Source organism: Zingiber officinale, chromosome 2A, assembly GCF_018446385.1.
Source record: "Zingiber officinale cultivar Zhangliang chromosome 2A, Zo_v1.1, whole genome shotgun sequence".
Lineage (NCBI taxonomy): Eukaryota > Viridiplantae > Streptophyta > Magnoliopsida > Zingiberales > Zingiberaceae > Zingiber > Zingiber officinale.
Genome location: NC_055988.1, coordinates 43,526,586 through 43,544,563, shown reverse-complemented (window position 1 = coordinate 43,544,563; position 17,978 = coordinate 43,526,586). Strand labels below are relative to the sequence as shown.

Sequence of the window (17,978 nt, the reverse complement as noted above, 5' to 3'; positions counted from 1 at the left end):
AATCAAATAACCAAAAAAATTTATTGAACCATTTAGACAAGTTATAAACAAAGCAAACGCTGAGTGCCAAATGAGGTAAGGGGTTAGAAGATAATTGAATCCACGCAAAATTAATGAAGCATTCAATTTACTAAAGCCAATCAATATTTTAAAAAGCATAATAGGTGTTATGCAATTGGCCCACTCATGGATCTACTATCTCGACATCAACTAAGTTAAGGTTCATAGGAGTATCGACTATGTTAGTCAAAATTGCAATCAATGCCTAAGGATCTTAAAACCTTATGATCCAAATCCAAACTGACTTTAACAATTCAAGTTCTGAGTAATATCTAAATTGGGCTACAATTTTACGATTCTACAATCTAATACTAAGTTGCTTATAGTTCCTACACAAAATCTTGGTTCCCACCTCCTTAATTGGAATATATTTTTATTCAATTAAACATTTTAACAATTGAGATTTAGTACAACAAATAATTTTTTTCATGTCATATCATTTGAGAATGCTTGATAACATAAGACTGTTGTTGACTTCAAGTAAGAAAACCTTTTAATTGTTGTAATTATTAGTCATTGAATATTTATGATTCATCTTTATTGAAGTTATTACTTGTTATATATACATGGAACACTAAAAATTATATTTTTTTTCATTTATTTACAATGAGTAATTTGATTTATTGATATTGGAATGATAAAGGCTGAAATATTCATAGTAATATTATATATTAAAGGCCAATAGGTATTTTATTTGTAAACTATTCTTAGTAAACTTTATAATCTTACGATCCTATGCCGATGGCTTAAAATCTCGAATTGTGCAGAGATTTTGATATTTTTAATAAAATATATTAACTAAAAATTTAAAAAAAATAATCTAAATATTTAAAAATAAAAGATATAAAAAATAAAATAAAATATTTTTTTAGATGGTCGTCGGGCTCGCGCGACGCATCCAGACACATCACCAGGCTCGCGTGCTGCGTCCGGACACATCGTCGGGCTCGCTCAATGAGTCTAGTAATGTCGTCAGGCTCGCTCGACTAGTCCAAAAGCGTCGTCGAGCTCACTCAACAAGTTCGAATACGTTCTCGAGCTCGCACGACACGTCCGAACTCGTCATTGAGCCCGCTTGACGCCTCCGAGTGTTGGCATTGTGCCGGTCCATGGGCGGATCCAGATGTTCCGCTAGTATCAAGTGAAATGACTCGAAATTTAAATATCTATGCCTCAATCCTACGATTTGTTTTTATGGAGCTCTTCCTGTTCCTAGTTCTTCAAGCAAATTAAAAGCATATCAAGTTTGTAGTTTCTCTATGAAAGATAAATGTCTAATCATGGAGAGCAACATATTTGCTAAGAAAATACTTAGATTTCTCAAAATCTTGGTTTCATAGTGTTAATAAAGTTATGGTTTCAACTTTGTAATTCTTGTATCATCATCATTGTAGGAACAACTAATGTCATCAACATAAATAATGAGATGAATACATGCTCCAAACTGGAAAAAAAAATTTGATAAAACTCTGACTAATCTAGTGTGCACCTAATCATATGGAATTAGAGAAGTGCAAAGATGAATTTTACCAAACTTAGTAAATTGCTAGATCCTATACTAAAACACCTACAGCTTAAACACAAGCATTTTCTCATAGCAACAAATCCAAGAGATTATTCCATGTATACCTCTTCCTTAAGATTCTCATGAAGGCATTATTGATATCCAATGAGGGAAGTGACTAGAAGCCAAAGGAAGCCAGAATCACACAAAAATAATCCTAGTCACAAGAAAAAAGTATCAATGTAATCAACTTCATAAATTTCAGTGTACCCTTTTTCCACAAATTGGGTTTCAATCAATGCACAATACCTACAAATTTCTTCTTTGCAATGAGTACCTACTTACATACATATGTATACTTGGGAGAAAGAGGAACTAGCTCTCAAGTGTCATTAAAATGCAAGATATCATGTTGTCAATCATGTCTTGTCTCTATCTCAAATCAGAAAGAGCATCTAAAAATAGTTTATGAATGGAATGTGAAACCAAAGATGAAATAAAAAGGTAGAATAAATAGATGAAAAAAAGTATAAGAGATATTTTGAGAAAGATGTGAAGTAGTGCACTTGTTGGTGCCTTTGTAGAGAGTAATGAAGGTCCAAATCAAAGGTCAGATCCAGTATTAGCAAGGATTTGAGTAGCAAGTTGGCATTTGTTGGTACCATACTTGAGTCTTCAAAGGTATGAAAGAGGTCAAGAAATACACCTTGGCAAGTTGGCATTGTTGGACCGCGTTGGCCGGCTAGAAGGGGGTTGAATAGCCTGCACAAATAAAAACAAACTACCCTTCACGAACTTTCAAAGTAACACTTGTATAAATTAAATAAACAGAAAATAACAAAAAGAAGAGGCACCGGATTTGACTTGGTTACAACCGGGGAGGTTGTTAATCCAAAAAAGATGATCGCATTAAATTCTCCTTCAAGCGGAGAAGCCTCGGTTACAGCAGTGTAAGCATAGAAAGAAGGAAGTTAAACAAAATAATAGAAGCGCACAAGTGTTGTTACAATTTCTTGAATCGAATTGAAAAGTTTTTGGACTAAGGTTGTATTTATAGTCTTGGTCGGGGCGCCTGGGAAGGGATAAAATTTTATCCCCTTCGCAACGGATCGCATTTGACCGCGATCCGGTCAAGATTCAATTTCAAGCGCCCGGAATGGCTCCGAGCGCCCGGACTGGTCCGGGCGCTCGGAATTGTTCCGGGCACCCAGATCACTAAAGTCAACAATGTTGACTTTTGGTCCGGGTCTTCTGTTCCGGTGCTGCTCGCCTCGGTCCGGGTCTTCCGCTCGCTTGGATGATTTCAGCCAACCGAAATAAGGCTCACCTGAACCCAATTTCAGCCTTCTCGAGCAACCTTCCGCTCTGGCTTCTCGTCCCTCGGAAACGCCGCGCGCCTCCTTCTTGTCCGCCCGCGTACTCTTCCGCAGCACCTCGTACCTCAGACCACCGAGCCCATCGGCTCTTTCCCGTGTCGTCCTTCTCGCTAGCTGTGTCTTTTGCTTGACTCTCTGTGCTCCTAAGCTCCTGCACACTTAGACACAAGGTTAAAACACGACAGGACTTAACTTAACTTGTTGATAACATCAAAACAACCTTGGGGTTCCAACAATCTCCCCCTTTTTGATGTGAGCAACCTAAGTTAAGCTAGGGAAAATAGACATAAAACTAAAACAAATAATATTGCAATAAAGTGCAAAAAATAAAAAAATTGTAAAGCAAAAAATAAAAAAATTGTAATGTACCTCCCCGTAGACTTAACATCTTTCTTCTCCCCCTTTGATCACATAAAAAATTAGGGTAACAAGAAAATTTCTAAGGGAAAAAATTTTGAAAACTTTGGAATTTTTGAAAATTATCGATATCAAAAATTTGCAATAACTTATTTCAATACTTAGAAAAAATTTCTAAGTTTAGACAAATTTATAAAAAAAAAATTTGCAAGCATAAATATTTTTGAGAGCTTTTAAAAAAAAAAATCTAAGTTAAAAATTCTACAGTTAAAAAAGAATTTTAAGTAATTTTTAGAAAAAAATGTTTAAAAAAAAAAACTTAAAGCATTATCTAATTTTAATTTTAATGCTTTATCAGAAAGTTAATTAAACATTTATTTCAATATTTTGACTTTCAGGAAGTGACAAGGTACTAGGTCTTCTTGGTTATTGGAACAACAACCACTTTCTTAGACAAAACATCATAGAGAAATTAGTTGTTTAATCTTCTTACTGAAAGCACTAAGTCTAATTAAAATTTAGATTAAACAAGACTTTGGAACCCAATATAGGTTCCAGCCAACTGGATTAACTAAGAATTTCCTAGGGACATACTTCTTTGAAATATTCCTAATTTGTCCCTTGTGAAATCTATAATACCAATTTAGATTCTTGTATTTTCTAGAATTTGTATTTGATGAACAAGTATGATTTTTCAGGTTATTTACTTGTATTTTCAAATTTTCATTTTCTAATTTTACTTTGTCTAATTTTTCTAATGGGCATGATTTAGCTAGAATTACTTTTAAATTTTGAATCTCTTTTTCTAATTTACAGCAATCCTTAGTTAATAATTTAACAAACTTAAATAATTTATCGGGAGGAAGGGATCATACCTAACTTACCTTGTCGATCTCGTTATCCGTGTCTCCCCCTGAACTGCTGTTTTCTTCCCACGTAGCTCCCCCTTCATCGATGCTCTCGATGCTCATTTCGGATGAGCTTGAATCGTAGTCCTCGTCTTGATGACTCGCCATTAATACGAGTCCGGAGAAAGCCTCGACTTCCAATTCGGACGACATATCGTCCCACGTCGCTTTCAGAGTCTTGTGTTTTTGGACAGGCTTCTTTCCTTTGTCTCTATCTTTGTTCCTTAGCTTGGGGTAATTGTTCTTGACGTGCTCTTCTTCATTGCAGTGGTAGCATCTGATAGTCCTCTTTCTACCCTGCGGATAGTTAGTTTTTCTTGATTTACAAAGTTTCTTAAAATGTCTTACCATCATTATCATTTCTTCATCGTCGAGAAAGGATTCTAACTCCGGTTCGTCTCTTGATGCCTTTAGGGTGATATTGTACTTTTGTCTCCTTCGTACCTGCACATCTCGATTCATGCACTTCAAATGTGGAAAATAATTCTTCTAAGGAAATAGTTTCTAAGTCCTTAGATATATAAAAAGCATCTACTAGTGATGCCCATTTAATATTTCTAGGAAAAGAATTCAATGCGTACCTTAGCGAATCTCGGTTACTTACCTTTTCTCCGAGATTCGACAGTCCGGTGATAAGCTCCTTAATTCTCGAGTGCAGATGTGCAACTATTTCGTCTTCATCGAGTCTCAGGCTGGTGAGCTGGTTGCGAAGCAAATCCCGTCTTGCGAGCTTGGCTTCAGACGTTCCTTCGTGCAGCTCCAAGAACTTTTCCCACAGTTCCTTTGCTGAGTCGTAGTTGCCGATCCGGTTGACTTCTTGTGGCGGAAGGACGCTCAACAGATGGAATTCTGCTTTGCCGTTTGCTACATAGTCGGCCAACTCCTTTTTCGTCCACTAGTATTTTTCTTTGCCCTCCGGTACTACAAAACCAAATTCCATAATTAAGAGCAACTCAAAATCCGTTTTGAAAAATACCTGCATTCGCTTTTTCTAGCTGGCGAACTCCCCCTCGAACTTCGGTGGATATATGCTCGGTCCGGCCATTTGTTAGGTGCTTCGATCGACGGTTAGTCCTACTGAAGCGTCCTGCCTCTGATACCACTTGTTAGACCGCGTTGTCTGACTAGAAGGGGGTTAAATAGCCTGCATAAATAAAAACAAACTACCCTTCCACGGACTTTCAAAGTAACACTTGCATAAATTAAATAAACAGAAAATAACAAAAAAAGAGGCACCGGATTTGACTTGGTTACAACCGGAGAAGTTGTTAATCCAAGGAAGATGATCGCACTAAATTCTCCTTCAGGCGGGGAAGCCTCGTTTACAGCAGTGTAAGCACAGAAAGAAGGAAGCTAAACAAAATAATAGAAGCGCATAAGTGTTGTTACAATTTCTTGAATCGAATTGAAAAGCTTCTGGACCAAGGCTGTATTTATAGCCTTGGTTGGGGCACCTGCGAGGGGATAAAATTTTATCCCCTTCGCAACGGATCTCGTTTGACCGCGATCCGGTCAAGATTCAATTTCGAGCGCCCGGAATGGCTCCGAGCGCCCGGATCACTAAAGTCAACAATGTTGACTTTTGGTCCGGGTCTTCTGCTCCGGTACTGCTTGCCTCAGTCCGGGTCTTCCGCTCCAGCTCCGCTCGCTTGGGTGATTTTAGCCAACCGAAATAAGGCTCACCCGAACCCAATTTCGACCTTCTTGAGCAACCTTCCGCTCCGGCTTCTCGTCCCTCGGAAACGCCGCGCGCCTCCTTCTCGTCCGCCCGCGTACTCTTCCGCAGCACCTCGTACTCAGACGCACCGAGCCTGTCGGCTCTCTCCCGTGCCGTCCTTCTCGCTAGCTGTGTCTTTTGCTCGACTCCCTGTGCTCCTAAGCTCCTGTACACTTAGACACAAGGTTAAAACATGACAGGACCTAACTTAAGTTGTTGATCACATCAAAACAACCTTGGGGTTCCAACAGGCATTGCCACTTCTTGAGACTTTAATGGATACACTAAACTGAGTTTTATCTCAGCATAAAAAAGAACAAAAGAAGGAAAAGACTCGTAACACTCTTTCAATAAGACGAGACATCATTTCTAGAACAATTAGTAAATATAAAAAAGTATTTGAAAACAAATTTTCCAAGAAACTCGACTAAGAATCCAGATATCAAAGTGTACCAAGGAAAAAAGGTGCAAAAAAGCACATTATGAACACAATTCAGAAATGACGATAGGACATGGCTTAATTGGCAAGGCACGCATTCTAGACTTTGAAGATTAGACAAACTAGAAATTTTCTGCATTTAGTAGGCTAGGATGTTTATGATGACTATGAATTTTGATTGCACAAGAATTAACTATAAGAAGAGTTGAGCATGTAGTCACTACCAACTGATACAATCCTTAACACGCATGTCCTATACAAAATTTGAATCAGAAATGAAGATTATCGAACAATTAAGTGACTTAGTGTGTTTGCTCGGAGATAATAAATAGAAAGAAAAAATAGCCATGCAAAGGATTGAATAAAGTTGCAAAGATAGTGTATAGGTAGCCTACCAACACATTTCCTAGAGGAGAGTGACTCATCTGCTACGAAGTGGCATGAATAGGGTTAGATGGTGGTGTAAATAGAGAAGAAATTAATTTTATCAGACATACTCGCAAAGGCTCTTGAAGATAGAATTTAGATGTTTGATCCATAATCTAAGTCATATAAGCAGTAGAATTATCTTCTTAAACCACCAATAAGACTGACATAATGCACCTGAGAGGTTAGACACTTAAGACATCTTAAAGATACTCTTCAACGAATATATCAATGGTAGGTCTGTTTATGAGGATACCATTCTGGAATGCTTCCTTATATGGAACCATATTTAGAGGAAGAGCACCGGTCTCATAAAAGTTTGCACAAGATACACAAGATGGAGTTGGCTGCTAGCTTCACAGCACCAAGAATAAATCTGAACACAGACTCTGTTTAGAACCACCAAATCTAACAGAGGACCAATTAATAAATACCAATTGGAACCAGATATATTCTGAAGGAAGCACAGCATAGGTCTCCACCAAACTTGAAGGGCGCATCTGTTTCGAATTATTAAAAAAGAAAATGAAAATGAAATGGTAGAGAAAGTGATGTGATGCTGGATTTATGGAAATAACAACGAAGATCCAGAAACATTCTTGGAGACAGCCAAGCAAATAAATTTGTTGCTGAACAGAGTCTTTGTTAAAGAGAAGTTGTGAAGAAGAAATCCTATGACAAATCTATTTCTGGGAAGATCTTGCAAGAACAGAAGGCAGAAGCAGGAAGCAAAAGGCGGAAAAAGCAATGCAGTTTCCTGGCAAAGAGTGTCACTATTCAAAATATGATGCAAGAAATAATGTACAAGATCTCCGATAATGTAGATCTCATGATTTCTGCAAGTAGGAGTTGGTCTGACATCGGGAAATGGGAACAATGATGGGAAAAAAATCCAAAGGGCACCACTTATTATGCTTTTCGACTTTCAAAAAGAGTCAAAACAGCGCCCTAATACACTTATATAGGAGTTGTTCAGCTATAGTCGTAGTTGCTACAATGTGTAGCAACTATGGTCATAGCTATTATAATGTGTTAAAGTAAGCCGGTTCAACTTCTACTTTTCCGTCCAATTTAATCAAAATTACTACACATAAAACCCTCATGTATAAAAATACATTTTGCCAACTTGGTCAAAATTACTCAAACTTGAACAAAAACGCTCAAATTTGGTCACAATCGCTTTAACAATGTCGTAGTAGCTATGTCTATAGCTACTACAACTAGTAGTAGCCATGGACATAGCTACTATAACGTGGATCAAGTTGTAGCAATTATCATCACAATAAAATTGCTCCAGATTGATCAAAATTACATCAACATTGTTGTAACAGTTATAGCCGTAGATGCTACAACTTGTAGCAACTTCAACCATAGCTACCACAATAATGTTAAAACGATTTTAATCAAGTTAAGAGTGATTTTGATCAAATTTAAGCAATTTTGACCTAGTTGGTAAAATATATTTTAATATAAAAGTATTCTGTGTTGTAATTTCGAGCAAGTTAGAGCAATTTTGTTCTATGTTGTATCAGCTATGATTGTAGCTGGTACAACAACACTAAAATAAAGATATTTTCAAAATGAAAAAAGAAAAAGTCATACAATGTTGTTTTGATTTTTTTTTTTAAAAAAAAAAAAAAGGGCACCCTTCTAATGAAAAATGATAATAAGAGGCGCCTTTTAATTTTTGCCCAAGAAAGAAACCCAATGATGTATGGAATTAGAAAAAATCACAAACTAAATTGAATCACAATGCAATGATGAAAAAGAAAATTTGCAATAGGAATAGCCTTGGCGAGAAATCATTAAAGGCTCTAATACCATGTCAGAGATAAAAAAATATTAGTTTTTTATAGGTAGTCCACTCTACCTTAATATAGATTATCACCATGAAGTCTATATGATATCAATTAAGCATTATTCTATTTATAATTAGATCCCAACACCTTTAAAGTATTGCACAATTATAATAATTAATCCTCTCAAGGGAACAAAAAAACAAAATCCATTTATTTGTGAAGGGAGCTAGACAAGTGATAATTAGGATTTTTATTTTATTTGGTTCAACCTAAACTAGTTCAAGTGAAACACATGTTAAGATAGTTGGATATTTGCAATTGCAGCTGCATATATAATCACATAGATTGTATATCGATGCTAATCAGACTATTGGCACCAACCACATATAGGGGACTGTATATATTATATACTATACGGCCCCTGCTGCAAACACCAAAGTAGCCACTTTTTAATCCATAAAGTCAGCATCACCGAGTGATCCAACACAGACATAAAATTGTTGACAACTTCATAAGATTGTGAATGAGAGGAAACCATAGTGTCAACAAATACAGAACCCAACAATGAATATTATTGTAACAATTAACCCTAGAATTTTTATACAGACTCAACATTACTGCTAAAGTCCTAGTGGTGCTGCTACATTGTGCAACTAAAGACAAATAATTAGAATGGGTAGGGATAATAAGAACATGAAAGAAGAAAAAGGATGATTATTTCTCTCTCCTGGCTCTTCTGATGCCTTGTTGAATGGAATAAATGGGAGAGAATAAACTTGAGAAGCAATGTCCTAGTCCATCTTATTATATATATACACAAAAAAGTACATATATGGATACAAAATTAGTGATTACTTCCACAATATTCACAATATCTACAGTGCAACCCTTACAAGGTCAATTGGCCATAACAACTAAGGGATTTAATGTTGAGCTGATCCAATTAAACTAAAGGGATAGGCGTAAACCAGGTTAAACAATGAGGCAACTGAACTAATCTATCACAACCAAGAGGCTGAAACATATTGGTCACCTGAGCTGTGTCACTCTGTTGCTTTTCATTCACCCTTGTAGATGCAACTGCAACTTTTTGTTTGTTCAACATGAGCGGATACATAAAATACAAACGGGTAGGAAACACATTCATCAAATGCTCTATTCAAGGACTGAAGTGTTGTTCCATGACAACAAGAGCAAAGCATATCGTTCCACCTGGGGGCCAAAATCATAGGATTGGATGCTCACCACCTGCCATCGCTCACCGCCCACTAGCACTTACCATTGATATCCAGATTAAATGTCATTGTAGAACCATATATCAAAAACAGCAAATAATTACTGAGGACAAAGCCCAACAAAAAGTTAATAACCTAAACCATTAATTTTCAAACTGTAAACCAGTTAATCCCACAGGCACCCTCTTGATCCTGCCTTCTGAGAACAAATCCCACAGGCATCAACAAGGGTTTCTCCTCCTCTAAGTGAGCGTTTTTGTCTTCCTCCCACCTACTTCATAATTGGTGCCACCAGGACACAGAATATGCATACTTGCATAGCATAGGCATGGTATCATTCTAGATGGGGGTACCCAAGTCAAAAATGATATACTTCAAACTTTAGTTCAAGCAACAGAAGTAAGAAAGTAGCCATGTAAATCCAATCATTATCAACTGGTGTAGTATGCAAGGAGCAACATAGAATCATAGAAGTTCATAAGAAGAGAGGAATAGGAATCTTACGTAGTATAAGCTTCATTCAAGAAAAGTAAAGACTGAACTTAGTAGCAGTCACTGTATAGTAAGGTATATAAATAAATAGTCCATGCTTTATATGAATATTGACCGAGCCAACAATTTTCAGGCAGAGTATCAAGTGATTTCACATTAAAGAACTTAAAATTATTAACAAAAAATATATGTATGACATAATTAAATGACTTGTGATGGAGACATGAATACCCAATTATATATTGATCTCAATTTAGGTAGTTGTTTAGGTGAAATCACGGACAATGAGACAAAGCACTGCAAAAGAGTAATCAAGCATATCAGTAAAACAGGAAACAGAACTTCCTACTAGTTCACTACCACACATATGGCACAAAAAATTATATTGTATAATGCCTTTATTACCTGGCTAAATGATTTTGCAACAGTCTCAGCATCAGCAAGGAAACTCTCTGTTTGTACTTCAGTATTCTCCTTGTGTTCTAAACTTGAGACAGGAGGTCGATAGACAGGAGTAGGGAGAGGGTAGGGATTGCTAGCAGCAACAAGGATACAATGTTTTTGTACTTCAGGGATTTGATGATTGTCTGAGGCATTTATAGAGACTGGAAACATCTAATATTTCAAATGATGTATATGTATTAGAAGAAAAAAAAAGACAACCATTCACTATGAAGAAAAAATATTCACATAAAGAAATCAGTATTTGACACGCACAACAAACGAATTCCATGATAACATATGGGACAAGGATTGCATATAAAAAGGCAATAACAAGGTTTTTTGAGTGTCAATATGACACAATACTTACCAACATGAGATCTGTATTAGTGGCAGAAGTAGGAGTAGCCATGTTGGTCAGTATTGGGTTTCAGTTTTTTTACTAATTTACTTGAACATTGTGTTTCGACTATGTCGCTAGATTTTAAACTATGGAAACTCTAGGACACATTCTAATAGGAAAACAAAATTTCAAGAGGGTGATTTGGATGACAATTTTAGCAAACTCTTATAAGACAATTATTTTTCGGACTTACAACTTCATGTTGTTAAGCTTAAACTAATTTTTCATATAAGTACAACAACAACAACCAAGATTTATCTCACTAGGTGAGGCCGGCTATATGGATCATTTTATGTAATTGAGCTCTATCTCCTACTATATCATCATCTATATTTAAATAAATTTTATTTTATTGTTGCTAACCAAATCTATTTTTATCTTCCTCGTTTGATATACATGTTTGTCATAGTTTCACATCGCCTAACTGGAACATTTATTGGTTGGCTAAGTACATATCCATACCATCTTAAATGTGTCTTTTGGAATTTTCCTTCAATAGATACAACTCCGACTTTCTCTCAAATGCTCTCATTTCTTATTCTATCTATCCTCGTATGTCCACACATCCATCTAAACATCCTCATCTTTGTAACTCGCATCTTCTGCTCATGTGCTCAAGTCATAGCCCAACATTCAGCTCCATATAACATAATAGATCTAATTGCAGTTTTGTAGAACTTTCCTTTAAATGTTAGAGGTAATTTACGATCACATAAAACACACGATACTCTCCTCCATTTCAATCATCCTGCTTGTATACTATATAGGACATCTCTCTCAATCTCTTCATCATTTTATAAAAATAATCCTAAATATTTAAAACTCTCGGTTTCGGGCAACTCATCATCTCCTATCTTAACAAATGTCTCATTAAGTCTAATATTACTAAATATAAATTTCATATATTATGTCTTTATTCTACTAAGCATAAAATTTTTCCCTTCTAGTATTTTCCGTCAAAATTCTAGTTTAGCGTTTACTCCTTCACGTATTTCATCTACCAAGCTAATATCATCTGCATATGCACCATGATACTGTGTCTTAAATGTGTGTAGTGAGTTCGTCCATAATTAGTGTAAAAAGATAGAGATTTAGAATTGATCCTTGATGTAACCCTATGTTTATTGGAAATGCTTCAGCTACTCCGCCTGAAGTCTTTACTCTAGTCGTTACATCCTCATACATATCCTTAATTAGCTTAATATATGTTACATTAACACCTCTCTTTTCTAGAATTCTTCGTATAATTTCTCTTGGGACTCTATCATAAGCTTTTTCTAAGTCAATGAATATCATGTGTAGATCTTGTTTTTGCTCCCAATATTTTTCAATTAGTTGTCTAAAAAGATAGCTTCTATTGTCGACCTTCCAAGCATCAACCCAAATTGATTTTTGGTTAATCCCCTTAATCTTTTTTCTATTACTTTTCCATACTATTTGATGGTATGACTCATTAATTTAATACCACTATAGTTTACACAATTTTGTACGTCTCCCTTATTCTTATATAAAGGAACTAGAGCACTTACTCTCCATTGATCAATAATTTTTTTCGTTTTCAATATCATGTTAAAGAAATTTGTAAGTCATTTAATACCTTGTTTCCCTAAGCACTTCCATACATCTATTGGAATATCATCTGGTCTAATGGCTTTGCATAATATTTAAAGCTTGTTCTACTTCTAAAGTTTGAATTCTACATAAAAATTTAAATTTCTATACTCATCTGACCAACCTAAAATTGGTCACCTAAATCTTCATTAAAAAACTGATGAAAATACATCTTCCACCGCTCTTTTATTTCTTCATTGTTTAGTAGTACCTTATTACATTCATCTTTAATATATTTTATTTGGATGAAATCTCTTGTCTTCCTTTCTCTCACTTAAGTGATAATGAAAAAAAAAAACAAGGATTAAAGTATCATCTCTTATCAAAGTTTCATTAGATAGTCCAAACTAAGATTCAAAATTTTGAACCATATTAGTGTTTTACTCTTTGACCAAACGAAACTATTTTGATATCATGCGGACGTTCCAATATATTGTTGGATAAGGATGTCAATGTAATAGAGGGGTATGAAAACCACAACTCACCAATAGTATTGATTACTCTAAAAAAAATAATGCGCATAAAATAAGAATACAACAAACAATCAAATGAGTGGAATGCCTATGATTTACTTAGTTCACAACCCTTAGATTGCTCTATTCAAGACCTATGCACACGAAATCCACTACTTTTTTTCTTATTCAATAAGAAGAAACCTCTTGCAACAGCCAACAAGAAAAAGAAAATATAAGTAAATTGGTGAACAATGAAGGTTTTAAGGAATCAAAGTGCTGGCACGTATTTCAAAGCAAATCTTAATCTTTTCACAGGCCTTGAGTCCTATTTCTAGCCTTTAGCTTGAATTAGTTGGTTGGGCAACCATCAATTGACTATTGTCACACATCAATCTACTCGACTGGTCTGAATTATACTCGATTGCTATAGTCAATCCCAAGCAATTCTTGAACTTCCAGTGCTCCTCTAGTAAGCTCTAGTCGACTTTGCTAATCGACTCAAAAAAAAATTTATTCGGTTGTTACAAAGCGGTCATCGACAGTCGACTCCACTCCTTACTCATAAGTGATACAAACTTAATACCCAAACAGTCTAAATTTGAGGTCTTCGGATTACCAGTCGACTGCATCTTACCCATCAATCGACTAATACTATCCTACTACCCCAAATAGACCAAACTCAAGATATGAGACACCAATCGACTGAATATTATCTATTAGTCGATTGTTGTTAGGCTTCGATTAGTTCTAAGGTAGAGTCCTCCTAAGTTGTTTGTCTAACCTCAGACCCATGCATATAGATCACTCCACTCATTTTACTTAAAGTACCTTCACGTCTTGAGGTCTTCCATCATGAAGTTGCATCTCTCGAATACTTTGTGCTCGTGGCTCCTCTTTAGCCATTCTTCTCACCTTTGCTTATGCAGATCTCCTCCTCGACTTCCCATGCTCAAATGCTCCTCGTCATACGGTGCCTTGGATGTGTCATCCTCTGATCTTACGGACCTTGAGTCATCGAAGCCTCGTACACTTGTATATTTGGTAGACCAACTTAGCACATACATCAAATAATCACAAAGCTAACGTAAACCCTTTGTCAATATCATCAAAATCATCACAACCGGAGATGAAAATTCTAACATATATGGTGTTGATAGCATATTGGAGGTGGAAGATGAAGAAAAAGAAAATTATGACTATATAATTAGCTCAATGTTTGCTTTTCATATGGAATCCTACAATTTTAGCATTATCTTTATACTGAGACAACAACAAAATGTTTATCTTAATTTTAACATGCCAAGCACATGATTGACACCAAGGAGGCATTATTTATTTTAAATCATGTCCTAAACAATTCCATTTTAAGAAAATGTGATACCAAGTTATGTTAGTCGACATGAAATAAAATTTATCATTCTGTCCATCAACTGGCACTAGACTCTTTTGTAAGTGCACCTGGCCACTAGGTGAGACTATTAGGAGAGGTCACGCAGCTAGGCAAAGATGTCATGAGGTCGTCATGGCTGCACAAAGGCCTCACGACTAGGTGTGGCAACTGTGACACTACTACGACCTCGCGGAGTCCTTGCGACAAAGTAAAGGTCCCGCGAGGCTGTCATGAGGTTGCGGCAATATCGCGAAGACGAGGCCTAACCGTGACCTCATAGCAGCCACAACATGATGACAGGCTACTACCACTAACAATGCCTTATAACTTTTTTTCCCATTTTTTCACCCTTTTTCCATCATTGATAATTTTTTGAACTCCCTTGTTTTTTTCTAAATAATCCTAGATGACCATTTTGGGTCCTATGCCAAGATGTCAAATTTTTTCCTTTGCCTTTTAGGTAGGGACGGAGTGGTGGGTATTCTAAAATTCACTAGCAAGAAGATAGGTTATTGTCACTCATTCATCAAATTGAGGACGATTAGTTTCTGCAATCTTAGACATCACATACTATGGAAAAAATACTCGCTCTAAAAGTTTACAGAATAGAAAGAAGAAAAAAAGATGTTCGCAATGAAGGCCAACAATAAATTGGTACAGAATAGAAACTTGACAATGAAGGCCAAAAAAAACCAGAGATATCTCAAAGGCATAAAACCCTATAGCTCTAATACCATGACAAGAAATGTAAAGTGAAATTCTCGTACTTTTTTATTACACACAATAATGAGTATATATACATTGTGCATTAATTATTATATATAAAAATTAAAAAATAGAAAAGAATAAAATATTTTATTCCTAAATTGGATCTCAATATAAAGGGATTTTCATGACTAATTTTATTTTTCCTACAAAAATTAGAAACTATCCTAAAATAGTTGTATACTTTTCAACAGTTCTATCCTTAGGGCTTTGAATGTAAGACATTTCTACCCATAGGTAGAGAGACCAAGAGACGAAGTGATAGGTAAAAGAGAGAAAAGAGAGGTGCTTCCTCTAGGAGCACCGGAAGGGAAGGAAAAGCATGCTTCTTTAACAAGTTTGGGAGATGAGATAAAAGCCTAACAAACTTATTTCACTATATTAGTCAAAGATTTGAACAGAAATGGAAATTAGTAATACAAGTAAAATATTTTGCATCATCTGATCTAATACAACTTTGTAGGTATAACAAAAGAACAAGTAGCAAGAAGAGCAAAAAAATCACTATATAAGACTGGTAAGTAACACACTAAATTGATATATGAAAGGAATCTGTGAGTTCATCACTTACCATTAATGCTTCAGAAAGGCCTTCAGCAATGGCAGCTTCACTGAAACCACCACCAGAAAAGCACATTGTTGATAGCCACTGGAGGAAAATATCCAAGTCTTTTGTCCAACCACTCCGTTGCACCACAAAATCTACAAAAAGGGGATTTGGACTCAGAGAAGACATTAAAAAAATAAAACCCAGTGTTATAGAGGAGGTTTACTACAACAACAACAACAACCAAGCATTTTCCCACTAGGTGGGGTCGGCTGTATGAATCATTTTACGTCATTGAGCTCTATCTCCTATTATATCATCATCTATATTTAAATATATTTTATCTTGTTTTATTGTTGCTAACCAAGTCTTTTTTGGTCTTCCTCTTCCTCGTTTGATATACATATTTATCATAGTTTCACATCGCCTAACTGGAGCATTTATTGGTCGTCTAAGTACATGTCCGTACCATCTTAAACGTGTCTCTCGGAGTTTTCCCTCAATAGATGCAACTCCGACTTTCTCTCTAATGCTCTCATTTCTTATTTTGTCCATCTTTGTATGTCCACACATCCACCTTAAAATCCTCATCTCTGCAACTCTCATCTTCTGCTCGTGTGCTCGAGTCATAGCCCAACATTCAGCTCCATATAACATAGCAGGTCTAACTGCGGTTTTATAGAACTTACCTTTAAGTTTAAGAGGTACTTTATGGTCACATAAAACACTCGACGCTCCCCTCCATTTCACCCATCCTGCTTGTATTTTATGTAAGACATCTCTCTCAATCCCTCCATCATTTTGTAAAAATGATCCTAAATATTTAAATCGCTCGGTTCCAGGCAACTCGTCCTCTCCTATCTTAACAATTGTTTCATTACTTCTAATATTGCTAAACTTAAATTCCATATATTCTGTCTTTAATCCACTAAGCTTAAAACCTTTCCCTTCTAGTGTTTCCCTCCAAGATTCTAACTTAGCATTTACTCCTTCACGTGTCTCATCTATCAAAATAATATCATCTGCAAACAACATGCACCACGGTACTGTGTCTTGAATGTGCGCAGTGAGTTCATCCATAATTAGTGTAAAAAGATAGGGACTTAGAGCTGATCCTTGATGTAACCCTATCTTTATTGGAAATGCTTCATTACTCCGCCTAAGTCTTTACTCGTTACATCCTCGTACATATCCTTAATTAGTTCAATATATGTTACACTAACACCTCTCTTTTCTAAAATTCGCCATATAATTTCTCTTAGGACTCTATCATACGCTTTTTCTAAGTCAATGAATACCATGTGTAGATCTTGTTTTTGCTCCCGATATTTTTCAATTAATTGTCTAAGAAGATGTATAGCTTCTATTGTCGACCTTCCCGGCATAAACCCAAATTGATTTTCTGTCACTGTGGTCTCCTTCCTTAATCTTTTTTCTATTACTTTTTCCCAAAGTTTCATAGTATGACTCATTAGTTTAATACCTGATAGTTTGCATAATTTTGTACGTCTTCCTTATTCTTATATAAGGGAATTAGAGTACTTATCCTCCATTGATCGTGCATTTTTCTTTGTTTTCAATATCATGTTAAATAATTTTGTAAGTCATTCAATACCTTGTTTCCCTAAACACTTCCACACCTCTATCGGAATATCATCTGGTCCAACGGCTTTTCCATTGTGCATCTCATTTAAAGTTTGTTTTACTTCTGAAGTTTGAATTCTACGATAAAAATTAAAATTTCGATGCTCATTTGACCTAATTAAATTACCCAAGTTAAGTTGGTCTCCTAAACCTTCATTAAAAAGTTGATGAAAATATCTCTTCCACCGCTCTTTTATTTCTCCATCGCTTACTAATACCCTATTACATTCATCTTTAATACATTTTATTTGACTAAGATCTCTTGTTTTTGTTTCTCTCACTTTAGCTATTCTATAAATGTCTCTTTCCCCTTCTTTTGTATCCAATTTTTGATATAACCGTTCAAAAGTTTCATTTTTTGCTTCACTCACCACTTTCTTAGCTTCTTTCTTGGCTATTGTATATTTTT

At 35.7% G+C, this 17,978-nt stretch overlaps 1 protein-coding gene and 1 long non-coding RNA gene across 3 annotated transcripts in view; both read right to left on the bottom strand.

Annotated features, from left to right (window-relative positions):
• Window positions 1-17,978, bottom strand: part of LOC122041077 (mediator of RNA polymerase II transcription subunit 25-like) — a 90,299-nt gene that overhangs the window by 32,826 nt on the left and 39,495 nt on the right. Inside the window, exons 4-6 of one of the 2 annotated variants that reach the window (XM_042600644.1) lie at window positions 15,950-16,080; window positions 10,719-10,928; window positions 10,545-10,610 (exon numbers count right to left, since the gene is read on the bottom strand). In XM_042600644.1, the coding sequence (XP_042456578.1) occupies window positions 10,545-10,610; window positions 10,719-10,928; window positions 15,950-16,080 (407 nt within the window). The remainder of the gene's footprint in view (window positions 1-10,544; window positions 10,611-10,718; window positions 10,929-15,949; window positions 16,081-17,978) is intronic. The other variant, XM_042600645.1, reaches the window with a different exon arrangement.
• On the bottom strand, window positions 1,689-2,827 carry LOC122041079. Its single transcript, XR_006128823.1, has 2 exons — window positions 2,271-2,827; window positions 1,689-1,781 (listed from the first exon to the last, which is right to left on the bottom strand). It is a non-coding gene; the product is annotated as an uncharacterized LOC122041079 (long non-coding RNA).